Below are 14,119 nucleotides of genomic sequence, written 5' to 3'. Positions count from 1 at the left end.
TATCAGCATGGAGAGCTTCTCTCTCTCTCTCTCTCTCTCTCTCTCTCTCTCTCTCTCTCTCTCTCTCTCTCTCTCTCTCTCTCTCTCTCTCTCTCTCTCTCTCTCTCTCTCTCTCTCTCTCTCTCTCACACACACACACACACACACACACACACACACACAGAGTATCAACTGACAAAGCTACCAATAATGCATTCACAAAGAAAAGTAAAGACACATAATGCAATGGAAGTATGGGTACTGGAAACATTTATGGAACAGGATAAACCACCTCCAAACGAATCACGAAGGAGTCGTGTCAGTTTTGAATCTCTAATTGGAACATGAGAGCTGCCTTCAGCTAGAGCATTGATACACTTCCCCAAGGCTGTTAGCGACAGATTTATAGACTTCGCTTCTTCCAAAGCATGGCCCTCGCTACCTTCAAGAAAGAGTAGGAAAACTCTCAACAACGGCTGTGACTTTCCAATAAAACCAAGAAACAAGCTAGCACTGCAAATATAAGACACCCATAGTGCCTAACTCACCAGATTTGTCCAGCCGTTCAGAGCCAGCAAGATCAACTACAACTAGTTTGCTTTTTCTCACTGTGGGAGCACAAAATCCCTTCGGCATATGTACACCCATCCCATTTTCATTTGGCAGAACCAAGTCACCTCCTTTGCCTTTCACATGTTTCTTTACATTCACCTGCACATAGACCCGGGTTAAATGCATGATTAATCAAACTCCTTAGTCAATTAGACTGCCAAATTGCCACTAACCATCAATATTGCATGGCTTCTTGAGGACTCGGTGTTGAGTTTTGTATTGGCTGCAAACCTATTTGCTTCACCCGTTTGAAGCAACTCTACAAAACTAGCTTGATCTCTGATTTCTACAATGGTAGCTCCAGGCACAGAAACATCCCCCGTCTTTGGGTCCTCAAAAATGGGGATGTTGTCTTTGCCTGGTACTAGAAGATCTTGTACAGTTTCCATGTATAACTGGTCACAGCAAACACATGTGTTGGCCACGGTTTTTCAAAGAAAAAACAAGGTACATCTGTTTTGCAAACATTAACCAAGTTTCAGAAGACAAAAAAACGCCCCATCCAAACTGTTAGAAGCTTAATCACAAGCCACAACATGATTTATTTGAAATGTTCAAGATGTATTGAGCGCCTCACTAGGGAGTATAGGAGTGCTCCTCACGACGATACTTGTTTCATTTTGGGTTACGTCAAAATTAAAAAGATGGCTAGCGAGAACCTAAATGATAAGAAAACCTCACTTAGCCGGCCACTTCCATTTCACTCCTACCCCTAGAAAATGTAACAAACATTGAGCTCTGTCAAGCATATGCAAAACATATTGAAACAATTGCAAGTACAAGCCTACCTGCAAATAAGAAACAGTCACTAAATCTTGCTCTGGACAGATATCTGCAAGAATGTCCTCCATAGCACGAACCATTATACCACGATCGGATGTGTCTTCTTCTCCCAATTTTCCAAGGGTGAAAGTTTTACCAGTGCCTGTCTGCCCGTATGCCATGACAGTTCCATTGTATCCTTCCAGAACACTCTGCAAACCACTTGTAAAAGAGAATACTACTTGTTAATGACTAGAAGCTATTGTGAACTGATGAGACGCCACAGATTAAAAATATTGCATTGCAATGGAACAAAGAAGACTCATCTCAACACAAAATGACAAGCACAACATGTTACAAGCCTCAAGAATCAACACACACGCACAAGATACAAGCCCAAAACCTTCTTCGCTAAAGTACTAGAAGTACCATATAGCTTTTAGCATACAACAAGGCCACCAAAAAAGGCCCCACTGTACAAGATGGGAAACAAAGAAAACCTAACTCGAAACAGTTTCACAAAAGTTACTCAAAGCAAAGACAATCAATTTCAATACCCAAGTTAGGGATATCAAGACATTACAAAGGTGCCACTGTTGCTCAAAAGTAGAAAGCTTACCAATGCATCTTCCAGCGTGAAGGCATGTTGTTAACCGTTTTTTGGTAAAGTCGACACAAAAACTGTGAGAGACGCCATCCAAAGGCCAGAAGACTTCTCACTATGCAAAGATGACACAATAAAAAGCACCCAAGAAACAAAGGACATTTGGAGAACACAGCAGTCTTCTATTTCAGCAGAGTGAAGAAAGTTTCATTTGCACAAAAAAAAAGGAAAATTATATTCTAGGAGAACACAGCAGCCTTCTATTTCGGCAGAGTGAAGAAAGGAAAGCTTCATTTGAACCAAAAAAAAAAAAAAAATCTAGCAGCAGTGAGGTTCCACATAACATAACTATAAATCAACATATATACCTTTGCAAAGTGCATCTTCTATATAGCTAGATGAATCAAGGAAGAGCCTAAATTCACCTATGCAAGAAAGGGCATCTTACGTTATAAACTATAAGAAGGGCTAAAATACTTTGAGCATCCAGAACTAAAGTGTGATAGTATCCTTTGTGTGCACACAGACAAGAAAGACAAAAAAGAAGACAAAAGCAAAAAAAATCAGCACTCGGCTTCAAGGATTTTGTTCCTCTCCTCTAGTGTACGTTGTCTAATGTGAACTACATAGAGGGAAAGTGTTGCTAAATGGACTATTTTCTTACTTTTTTGAGTGATTTCTTTTCATTGAAATTAGAATATTTAAATGTGTGCCCTTGAACCATAAGGTTAGGAACTGTAGATCTACTGGAATTATTTAAAGTCATCAGGAACAGACAACTCTGATGTGTCATATGATGGGTGACATTAAGCATCGCGAAGGGGTTGTACCATTAGTTTGGTAGGAGAGAACGGGAAGGGATATTCTTCATGCGTTATGTGATGGGTGACGGGAGCATCGAAAAGGGAATATTCCATTGGTCTGACAAGAAACTTGAACTTGAAAAAGTAATACTCGTAAAAGACGCAAGCACAAGAATAAGATGGCTTCTGAGAGCTTTTTTAAAAAGAAGAGTTTTTTTTAATTGTTTCCGAGAGAAGCAGATGCTTGAGGAATGTGTGTTTGCCAGAACTGCATCTGGGGACGCCTGGAATGTGAGTGTATAGCATAAATTTTCAGCTCACTCAGCTTTATTGAGTTTTTGTCCAGATTCACATTTTTTTTTTAAAGTGACGGGCCGCGCACTTAAATATTAACCAAGGCCTCTTCGAAAAAAGCCAGTGCTACCCATCAGCTGAAATTAACACAAGCAATCTCTCTTTTTCCTCTCACCAAAAGCAGCCGCCAGCTCCTCCCCCACTCAAGCACTACCTCAGGTTCCTATTCCCGCCGGCTCCGCACCGGCTATTCCTGTCGGGTGAGCCTATAAAATCAGCCCATGCTCTCTCTGAGTCTCAAAAAAGCACATGCACTAGCAGCAAGGAGCACGTCCAGCGGGAAGTTTTCTTATTTTGTTTTGTTTTAGGAGTCGGGGATGGGTACTCTCGGCTGTTTTCCTCACACGACCCCTGTGACCCATAAGGAGCCGTTTTCACAAAGGGCTTCTTCGCTAAATTTTTCTTTTTCTGCCCTCCTTTCTCGTTGCTCGGAAACCCACTGTCCTCTCCTTTCAGCAAGGCAAGACCAATGTTAGCAACTTCCATTAGCTGAGTGAGGGTAGCCACTCTATTCTTGGTACAGTAATCGCGAAGCCCCTTAGGCAGCCCACAACAGTACTTCTCTATCTACTCTGTCAATGGCACAAATTTGTAGGAGGTCACTGAGAGTAACGCTTTACAAAACCTCTGATTGTACTCCAACAAGCTCTTGCATGTAGCCGAATCTGTCATAACGTCGGCTTCAAATTCATTTGACAGCCAAGCAAATGCAAACATTTGCTTGAAGTAAACCCCAAGTGACTGCCCGCGGGTACCTGCCCTTGCATTAACAATGCCGTCCACCATGTAAGCGCATTGTCCTTTAAGAAAGTGACAGCTTTCCCGACTTTCGAGGCCTCTGTAAAATTCCCTCCTGCATAAGCTGTATCAAACTGCCGGAGGAAAGTGAGAGCCTTTGCTTTATCCTCAAAGCCACTGAAAGTACTGAACTTTACAGCTGCACCACCTTCTTTGTAAGCTTTCGGCTTCTCTAGTGCCCCCAAGTTGTCATAAGGAATGGTCTACAACATGGGCACTGTAGCAGACATGATCGGCACATCTTGGCCATTCACATTTTGCGTCAAAGGAGCGATATATGGCTGCTGTCCAAAAAAACCAGCCATGCCAAAATGACCCTGTGGCACCCCAAACTGACCATGGTTGCACTGAAAACCTTGTTGCATGCCGATACCCCCATACATTGTTCCTGGCATGTACGGCTGACTTCCAAGCGCATAACCAGCCATACTTTGGAACACTGATCTACCCCCGAAATACCCAGGATGTACCGTGGATGGTGGAAAAACTAAGTGCATAGCCTGGTATCCAGTTCCTTGTCCATTCAAGACAGCATGCGGACTCTGAAAGGTGGCCGGCTGAACTGGCACAACCTGCGGAATAGAGCGTTCTAGCCACCTGTTCAAGCACGCGAACCTGTTTTGGAGCCCCTGACTAAGCAACATGCGAGTGTTCCCTATCCTGCCAAGTCGCATTAAGTACTTGGGCTTGAGCCTCAACAAGCTCCGTACGCGGTGTAGGTTGCCTATTTTGTTGTTGCACTAGTGGCGCTTGCAAGAACTCCATAAACCTTGGATTCTGCACCGGTTGCAAAAAGACATTCACCACGGCAACTGAGTCCTAAACGCATCATCCTCAAGTTGCCCAGTCATAAAGCCCTGTACTACTGAAGGGACATTCACATTAACAGGAGGTACAGTCTGACGTGGCCGTGAGCTCTCGCCAATCTCGAAGACCATAGGAATTTCCTGTCTGTCCTTCCAAGAGGAACCCTCTTCCATAATGCCCTTCCCTTTGTCGGCCATAGTGTAATCCCGCATTCATGTACTCTCTCTTTACCCAAAAGAACCGAGGCTCACTCTTTGAGAAAAAAATGATTGATATCCCGGCAATGGAACCTTGAAACCGGCCCGTAAGGCGGTAGGCTTTGGCTTTCACCCGAAATTCTTTACTTTAGACACACATACAGAGAACGTGCAAAGGAAACCTATGAGACAGGAATTAACACTTGAATACACACACGGCCATGAAGCTAGAATGCTCCGAGCAGATGCCGACAACCAGTAGGCCCCAAAATTGGTGCCCCTTTCGGTATTTCTTTATTCTTTAGGAGGATAAATTACAAAGAAGAGTCCTGGGAATCCTTCACCTGTATCCAGATAGATACCATCTGTTTTGGCCAAATTTCGGCAACATAACAACCCCAAAACTTGCGCGAAACCAATTCCCCTGCTAGAACTCACTTCCACTGGCGTATACCCTCTGATTCCTGCCCAAAAACAATAAATTCAGCACGCTGTATTTACTGGTTTCTGCCCTGTTTTCAGCCCCAAACAGTCCCCTATCTGTCCTCTGCCAATGGGGCACAATTCCCAAGGGTTCTGACGTCCGTATGGCTAACAGTCAATTTTTTGCGCATACACGGCGCTGAATTCGCATCTGTACGGTGAGGTTATGACCCTCACCGGTGCCTGCTTTGGAGTAGCAGCTAGCTACCCCTGTTCCTGCTCAAGGAGGCTCTTGCCTCAGCACAAAATCATGAAACCACATAGTTGTACATCAGTCAAATGAAGAGCCCTCTTGTGGGGCATCACATAACTACGCGTAGGGGGGGGAGAGAGCAGTGTGTAGCGTGCAGGGCATCACTCCTAGCACCACACTGTACATGAGAGGGAAAGAGAGCACTCCATAGCTCTTAACTTGTGACAAATGCAAAAAGAGGCTCCTCTCAGCTTAAAATTCAGCGCAAACTTTTCTGTGAGAGGCAAGTTCATGAAAATCTGCCACTTGGCGCAATTACAAGCATTTACCCGTTTCGGGGTTGCTGCCTAAAAATCTCTCGATTGGTTGCCTAGTTGACTTCGCGCAGAGTTGTAAAGTGTTCCTCTAATCATACCGGAGGTAATGACGCGAACACATCTCACGGCCCAAAATAGCAATTCCCTAATTTTTAGGAGATGCTTCTGTTGGGCTCCCACTAGTCATCTGACCATCTAATCCTCATTGAGACCGCATCCAAAAGTGCAATGTGGCCCAATTGTCGGATACTTTCTGTTGGTAGTCCCACCTTGACTTTGTGCCTTTATTGAGTTCACTTCCTAGTATCCATCAACTTGCAAGTGCGACGGGGGGACCTACATGATCTTGCTCTGAGCCTAGACATCCTCTTACTATACGAATTCCAGTGCCAACCACTTCCCGCCTGCGAGTGAAACTACCATTCACATTGGCTATACAATGTCCGACCGTTTGCTACTTCAAAAAGAGGGTCTCAAAAATAAAACAAAAAGCATTGGAAAGAAACCAACAACTAAGGTTAGCAGTTGCCACGTCCTCGTGACATAGTTAACAGCTGCCACGTCCTCGTGACAGACAATCCACTGTCACGAGCAAATGTATACAGAGCATCCAAACGACGTTGCATCCCCTCTGGAGAGTCAGAAATGAGAGCACAATATCATCAGCATATTAGTAACAATGGAATCCATTTCCCTGCTAGCTGAGCCCCCCTATCTCCCTAACGCTCTACATAGTCAGAAAACCTATCCACATACATCCCACAAAGAGTCAAGGATAGTTGCTTTACTCCAATAGTGGAGTGGACCATGTCAGACATTCCCTCAGTGGTGCGTACATGCCCCATCATTGTCCTATATAGAGCCAAAATACCCCATATTAGCTCTGTAGGTACACCCATGTCCTGTAGTCTGTGTATAAGTCTGGCTCTCGGCACTGTGTCAAAAGCTTTGCGAAAATCCACAAAGCTACAATAGTTCCTCCTGCCGTGGTGTCTACCCTCCTCAATTATAGCTCTGAGTGTCACAATCTGGTCAAGAGTGGAGAAACCTCTCCTGAAACCTGCTTGCCCTGGTGCTCTTATGCCCTCTCGCTCTGCCCATCTACTCAACTCCTGCTCAAGAACGGATGCATACAGCCTAGCTAATGTGTGACCAACCATGATGGAACAATAATTCCCAGGAATCATGGGATCTCCTGACTTGAAAATAGGCACAATCGTAGACATACTCCAAGTCTCAGGGAAGCCTTCATACATGGCTCAATTGAACATCATAGCCAGTAGCTCTCCAAGCATATCTCTGGCATGGATGAAGTGCTCTGCTACCAAATCATGTGCTCTCCTTGTCTTAATCTTGTCAATGGCTTTCCTTACCCTCTCGGAGGAAAGAACATGTCTTCGGGCATGTCTCTAGTGGGTCCGGCAGAGGTGGTTGCCCTCATGCTGTGTAGAGAGATGTGGCATATTCCCCCCATGTCTCAGTGGAGGTGACCGCTGGTGGTGGTGAATGCTCGTGGAATAGCCTCCATGCTTCGCCTAAGTCCTGACTTATAAATAGATGATACAGATCCCGCTCTAGCTGAGATAAATAAGCCCTTTTCTTTCGTCGCACTAGGCGGCGAAAGATAATTCGTGGTTGTCTATGTGTGGTAATACCCATGAGCACTTCCCTCTGTAATTTGATCCTCGTCTCTCTACACTCCTCATCATACAAACTGTTTTGGGGCATGCTCCCAGATCGTTTCCGTGTGGGTTGGCTGTGGGGGTATGCCTCTACTGCTACATCATGGAGCGTCTCTGTCAAAATCTGAGTGAGTTCATCTAGTGGCCGTCCCGGCATAGCTGCCCGTACACCACATCCATATTCTCCCTCATGAAGGTATACCAAGTGTGTGTGGGGACCTCTCCTAATGGAGCTGTGCTGAACTGAAACGTCAGGGCGAAAGACACGATAGCATGATCAACTGCTACTCCAACTGGCCTAGTGCTCACCATGAAATCCTGAAAGAATGGAATGAGACCTGGCTGGGCCATAACATCATCCACTCTGCTGGCACCATGTCGGTGTGGAAAGCAAGTAAAACCTCCAGCTGTCGAAAATCTTTATAGGCCATACACAATGGCCAATCTATGTGCGGTTCCCATATCTAACAAGTATCTGCCATATTCAGTGTATTCCTCATCTTGTGATAGTCTGGATAGACCTATCTCTATGACGTCCAGCTCCTTAAGCATCTCCTCGGAAGTATCATAAAATATTGTATGGTGGTGGGCGATTCTAGCATTGAAATCCCCTAGTATGATAATGTCACCATCCTTGGAAAACTCCCACATGTCATTATCCAAAATAGCAAAGGGGGTTGTCCTCTAGGTGATGCATATGCTGACGTACTAGGAGGAAAGTAACATATAGCAATGTAGAGATATATGCCCGTCTCTGCCCTGGGCTCACCCACATGTACCTAGTCTGTTCATCCTTGCGCGCTATATATATATCAATGGCTACAACTCCTCCCTGACTAGAACTACCACTCCCCCTGAACCCCATCCTCGATGCTCCAATTTGGTCTCCTCTCTGCAAGTTGTCTCCCGTCTATATCCACTCACCTGTGGCATGGATTGTCCACGGGCTTGATGTGTCTCAAAGGAGAAAATGATGTCGCTCCCTGTGAAGCTATTGTCAAAGGCCCCCACCACATCAAGACAGAGTGACCCATTACAATTCCAAGTTGCCATCTTTAGTGTGGTCCCATAGGTCTCGCACCGTCATGCGGGGCGTCGCTCCAATATCACCACCTTTCTATCCCTGTAAAAAGCAATCTTCCCCTTTTCCCTTGCTGCTCTAATTTCCGGCATTACTTCTTGAATATGAGCAATCTGCGAGAGGGTGAGGTCATCTCCAAGAAAGATGTCAGTCTTCTTTAGAGTCTGTCTCTTCTTCAAGAAGTCCTTCTTCGCTTCCATGGAGGGGAAGCGAAGAATAAGTGCCCTTTCCTTCGAGGTTTCTCCGTTGCTCCCACTTTTCTTAGTGCCCACTATCCAAGCCCTCGTATGCGTCTGCTCGTTGAGCCCCACCAGAGTCATGAGTTCTTTCACCTCTTCATCCACATGATCTTGGTCTCTGAGGCCACATATCCTTACATGTAAGGCCCGCACACATCTCCTTTGCTCCTCTTCTAGTGTCAAGTTGATGATACTTGGTGCGGGGGTGGTGGTTATTTCCTTGCCTTTTCCTTTCTTGACAATCTCGATCCATTTTTCGGCCTTTCCTACTTTTTGTTGGGTCTTTGTTATGACATCTACCCACGAGGTCGTTATTTCTTTTTGTTGCTCCCCACCTTCTTTGATGGCCCACACTTGTTCCTTCATCGTGTTAAGCTCTTCAATTACCGAGTATTGAAGCTCTCCCTCTTTGACGACATACTACGATCGTACCTCTGCAAGCTCTTTCTTGCGTAGTGCGATTTCCTCATCTTGGGCCTTCACGCATTCCTCCAGTGTATGAATTGTGCTTTCCTGTGCTGCCACGCATGTGTCGAGTGCGTTAATAGTACCTAGGAGGTGGCGGTTGATCTTGCTGATGGACTCACTCAATTCTTCTTTGCATTTTTGGATGGCATCCTCCACCGGGTCATCCTTTCCATTCTGCTTTCTCATGATTGAAAGGCCGCCTGGAGAGGGAGACGGGTACAAAAGTGAAGAAGAGGGTTTCCCCCCCCCCCCCCCTCTCCTCTCTCTACGCATGCAAGCTCTTTCTCTTTCTGCGCCTTCTCTCTCTATGCTTTCCAACTCTCTCTAAGCCTAGACCTTCTTCTCTCTCTACACTGAAAAAAGTTCCCCACATCTCTCTCTACGAAACACGCGGGGGTTTTGGGGGGGGGGGGGGGGGAGGCAGCAGGGGACTGGTGCAGAAGGGGGGCAAGAGAGCGTGGGGCAACGAGGGCACAGGAGCCGAGCAAGTCAACGGGAATAGGGCACGGCACAGAGCAGGGAGCGGCAGTGCGCGCGCGAGCAGGCAGCGGGGGCAGGCAGGTAGCGGGAGCAAGGAGCACGAGCAAGCAGCGGGCAGGAGCATAGAGAGAGAGAGAGAGAGAGAGAGAGAGAGAGAGAGAGAGAGTCTCATGAACCAATCAACCTTGGCAATGAATAACTGAATAATGTATACAATGGAGGCAAAGGGTTGCTTATATAGCAATCCCAATAAATTGCCCTACCCAAGTCTTTGACAAATTAAAAAAATAAATGCCTAAAAGCCAAACTAAATAATGGGATTACATTGGGCAGTTCACTTAAGGTGCCTAAACTTTAACAATTGGACCGTCAAACAACCCATAAACACAGAAAACAACAAAAGTTATTGTGGTCTCAAAATCAAATTACGGAAGTTGACCATGCTAAATATTAGAAGTTTCCAAAAAAGAAAGGACTGACTACTGATGCTTTCCCATACATCAAAAGGTGGAGAAACGGTCGCATGGTCTCGGTTGACTGACCACCATCCACAGCTTGAGAGCAACAAAACACCTCCCATAACTTCCCATTCCCAATCCCAATCTCCCCATTTCAGTTCCTGATTAGTGTATACTGAAGGTGTCCAAGATTTCTTGTTGGCAATTGCACCATTTTTCAAAAAATACAAATCACAAGTGACCATGCCACATTATGCTGCCATATGCTGCCTCCAAAGATTATCAACTATGTTTGGCTCTCGAGTCTCGATCATCTTAGCAGCGCACTGAACTAAGATGAGCTACTCCAATAAAAGTTTCTGTGCTTTCCCATGCAGCTCGCAAACAAGATTAATCACACCATTTCCACATTAGTATGCTAATAACAAGAACTCAACAACAAGCATAACTATACAACATTCTAGGAGGCCGGGAAGACAGTCAAGACTTGACTTTCACAAAGAATACTATGTTAATAAACGACTTTCATGCCAAGAATAGAGTGAAAATTTATCACAACCTCAAGCACTGGCTTTGCCACAACTTCATAGACGAGCTTCTGAGAAGAAAAATCAGTGAGCACTTCATCGAATTCATAAGTCTCACAATCCCAATTGTTCTTACGCAATTTCAGCCTCTTTAACTGCAACAGAAAACAAGGAATATGATTGCTATGCAGTAGAAATTGAACTAAGTAAGACAGCAAGAGAGAAAAATTCAGGATAGAATGAGAAACCTCAGGTTGAAGCTCAACGCAGTCTGCAAAATCTGCATCCGCAACCATTTCTTCCGCATTCCTTGGCCGTAGCCTCACGGCCACCCGCACTCTACCTGAAACTGCTATGCGAACAGCCAAAATGCAGGGGGAACAAAGTCAGCATAAAATGCCATATGATGAGAAGCACGTTCACAGACACACAGGTCTAGATGGTGGCTAACAGCGGTGTGCCTCTTTCTGAACAAAAAGAAAGTGCAAAACAATTTAACTACCAAAAGGTGTGCTGGATGGGAAGCCCTTGCAACTCTTGAAAAAGCACATCCACTCCTCTCTCACAAGCCTTAAACGGGTAAAAGGCTAGCGGTAAACAAACATATCAGCATTGATCTATCATCAACCAGGTGTCTAATGAATGTCATATATCCAAGCACAAGGAATGGAATTCTAGTTTCTCTACCACAATGCAATATATATTGAATTACGATCTAAGTTTTATTGTACCAAGACAACAAGAATCTCAGAAGCACCTTCGCAAAAATACCAGAATTAAAGAATTCCGATAAATGGAGGCAATGCTTTGAATGGACCACAAACAATCACAATCACAATAGAGAATTATTACCACTCACCTCCAGAATCATGCTTGCCATTTCTCTGGGGGGTCCGCTTGCCTGCGGCTGCAGCAGAGTGTGAGGGGGATACAGGCTTCGAGCGTGCAGGAGCTGGAGATGATGGAGGCGGAGACGGCACAAGAGGCCGGCCACTGCTGTTGCTGTTACAGTTGCTATTAACAGAGAGAGGCCTTTCCAGCTTTGGCACAGGCCGGCCCATGCCATTTCGGTAGGCCATCCTCTTTCTCAAAGAAGAAAATAGAATAACACCAGCCCAGCCCTAGCTCCTTTCCTTTTCTTCCTTGCTGGGAGATATGGCCCTTCCATGCAATCAAGGGAACACCTGCTTGAAAAATGAAATGCATAAAGCTAACAGAACTCTGCTTTCATAACTTTGATATATCTGCAGCTACCAAAAAGCGAATGCAAAGTGTGGGTTAGCACAATGATCTGCCACTTACACCGCCTGATTAAAAGCCCTGCCAGAATATTCTGCTATCTCAATACAATTTCCATTCGCTTCTCCCTGCATGAACCTACTGAAAATAATTTTCCTGCGTGTAACCCTAGTTCCGAAATTGTTCAATTATGTCCGTGATGAAGCCTCTCAGGTGTTGCAATGCAACACCCTGCACTTGGCATTGAATAGTACCCCCTCTTATGGGAATGCTGCACTGAAACAGCTTGCGAGATCTTTTACACCTGCTGACAAAATGGCAATGGCGTGAACCTGCAAGGTTCAACTCACAGCTTACTCCGAAGAGGAAATGGCCCTGACTGAAGTCCGCTGTGGGGTATTGCTGCGACAAAGAATGGTTCCAATGGAGGCGTAGACACGGGGAAGAAAGGGGGGTTTCTGCGAGGCAGGAGAAACCTGGAAGACAAAAAGAAACACGCAGTACGAGACCTCGAGCAGGGATACAAGAACAAGCAGCGACAAAAGCGAGCAATGCAGCAAGACGACAGAAGGAAAGCCGATGGAGGAGAGAAACCTCTTGCTGCGATGGAAGCTGCTGCCGGCTATGGAAAGGGGAAGAAAGGAATAATGCTCACCGACGAAAGAGTAGTTGCTCGTCTTCTATTTGGCTTTAATCTAGCCAGAAATTTACTCGCCCTGAATAAAATAACCATTCCAGTAGCCGTAACATCATTTTGGTCTGCAACTTGTAGTTCCTAGCATTTACTGAAATATATATAAAATTCCTAGAGAGTCGCACATTGTGTCAATTTGCCTTGGCACTAAGTAACACCCATCTTTAATGGGGAGTGGAGAAATGAGATCAACGGTCAGGGCTGAGGGGCAAGATCTCAAGGCGCACTAAACACGGTCATACAAAAAGCTAGACGCAATAAACCTGACCAGCGGGAAAAACGAAGCACGTTGCCCAAGATTTGAACCAATGACCTTACAATTCGGGTTTAGGATCATATAGGCTAACCACCTCACCCGCACGCACATCATGTTTACACAATCGCTTTTATAACCTTATATTGTGAGGCGACATGCATTCCCTGAGTTGTTCAGGTTTAGGGCCTGTCCAGGTTTAGTTTTTATTTGACTATTGCTGTTGCGATCTCCTCGGCTTTCGTGCTTGGACTTCCGCGCCCTTGATCCCATTACCCCCCCCCCCCCCCCTTCCCTTAAATATAGGTGTTACTTAGTGTTGAGGGTCAATTTGTGTGAGTCTCTGACGACTAAAAGGCCACATGGAGCATGTCCAATTGGTGACCTGGCGGTTAGATTCCAATCGCAACGACCTCAGTACGATAGTAGGACTCACGACGTGATTGCCCGTTTTGCAGGTGTGAGATTGTAGCTAGAAAGAAGTGAGCCCGCGCACGACAACCCCCCGTCACACTGCATGGTCCGCCAACTCTAGCTAGTTGCAGCACCGTGACGTGCGTTGCAGATAGTTAGACCAACACCCCCATGGCAACCACACTACAATCGTCACCGTGGGCCACATTGCGTGCTACTACATCTACCCCCACCGGTTGCAAAGAGAACGTCACCAAATTACAATAACAATGGGATGTGACCTTAGATACAGGCTGCTACAACTCTAACTACCTACAGTTGATCCCACCACACTCCATGACCATTGGTGTGAAAAACAATTGGTTGCGCCATGCCAAAGAGGGTGGTTACCAACAGCTTATAAACATGTGTTTTGTAAAGCTCTACGAATATCGCAATCTCAAAGGCTCTCTCATTGCTGCAACACAGGTGATGAGCATTGCATCTCTCTCTCTCTCTCTCTCTCTCTCTCTCTCTCTCTCTCTCTCTCTCTCTCTCTCTCTCTCTCTCTCTGTGTGTGTGTACCTGCTACAGAGAGCGCTCGTCCAAACCCAATCGTAAAAGCTCTATACCTGCTACTGCAAAGAGCGCTTGTCCAAACCCAATCTTGAAAGCTCTATACTTGCTCTGCTGCTG

The 14,119-nt window shown here is 45.5% G+C and overlaps 1 protein-coding gene across 5 annotated transcripts in view; it reads right to left on the bottom strand.

The window, feature by feature from the left end:
• The window catches only part of LOC147427958 (kinesin-like protein KIN-UB), a 50,121-nt gene extending 37,369 nt beyond the window's left edge, over positions 1-12,752 (bottom strand). For 2 of the 5 annotated variants that reach the window (XM_086496464.1, XM_086496466.1), the window contains exons 1-7: positions 11,704-12,751; positions 11,093-11,193; positions 10,877-10,999; positions 1,380-1,565; positions 765-986; positions 528-690; positions 272-421 (exon numbers count right to left, since the gene is read on the bottom strand). In XM_086496464.1, coding sequence (XP_086352590.1) covers positions 272-421; positions 528-690; positions 765-986; positions 1,380-1,565; positions 10,877-10,999; positions 11,093-11,193; positions 11,704-11,923 — 1,165 coding nt within the window. In that variant the 5' untranslated portion in view covers positions 11,924-12,751. Of the gene's footprint in view, positions 1-271; positions 422-527; positions 691-764; positions 987-1,379; positions 1,576-10,876; positions 11,000-11,092; positions 11,197-11,703 lie in introns of those variants that run through there. The other 3 variants (XM_086496463.1, XM_086496465.1, XM_086496467.1) reach the window with 3 other exon arrangements.
• Positions 12,753-14,119: the final 1,367 nt, after the last annotated feature.

Source organism: Adiantum capillus-veneris, chromosome 23, assembly GCF_014529385.1.
Source record: "Adiantum capillus-veneris isolate H3 chromosome 23, ASM1452938v2, whole genome shotgun sequence".
Taxonomy (NCBI): Eukaryota; Viridiplantae; Streptophyta; class Polypodiopsida; order Polypodiales; family Pteridaceae; genus Adiantum; species Adiantum capillus-veneris.
The sequence above is the reverse complement of the archived record's forward strand: the minus strand, read 5'-3'. Positions and strand labels throughout refer to the sequence as shown.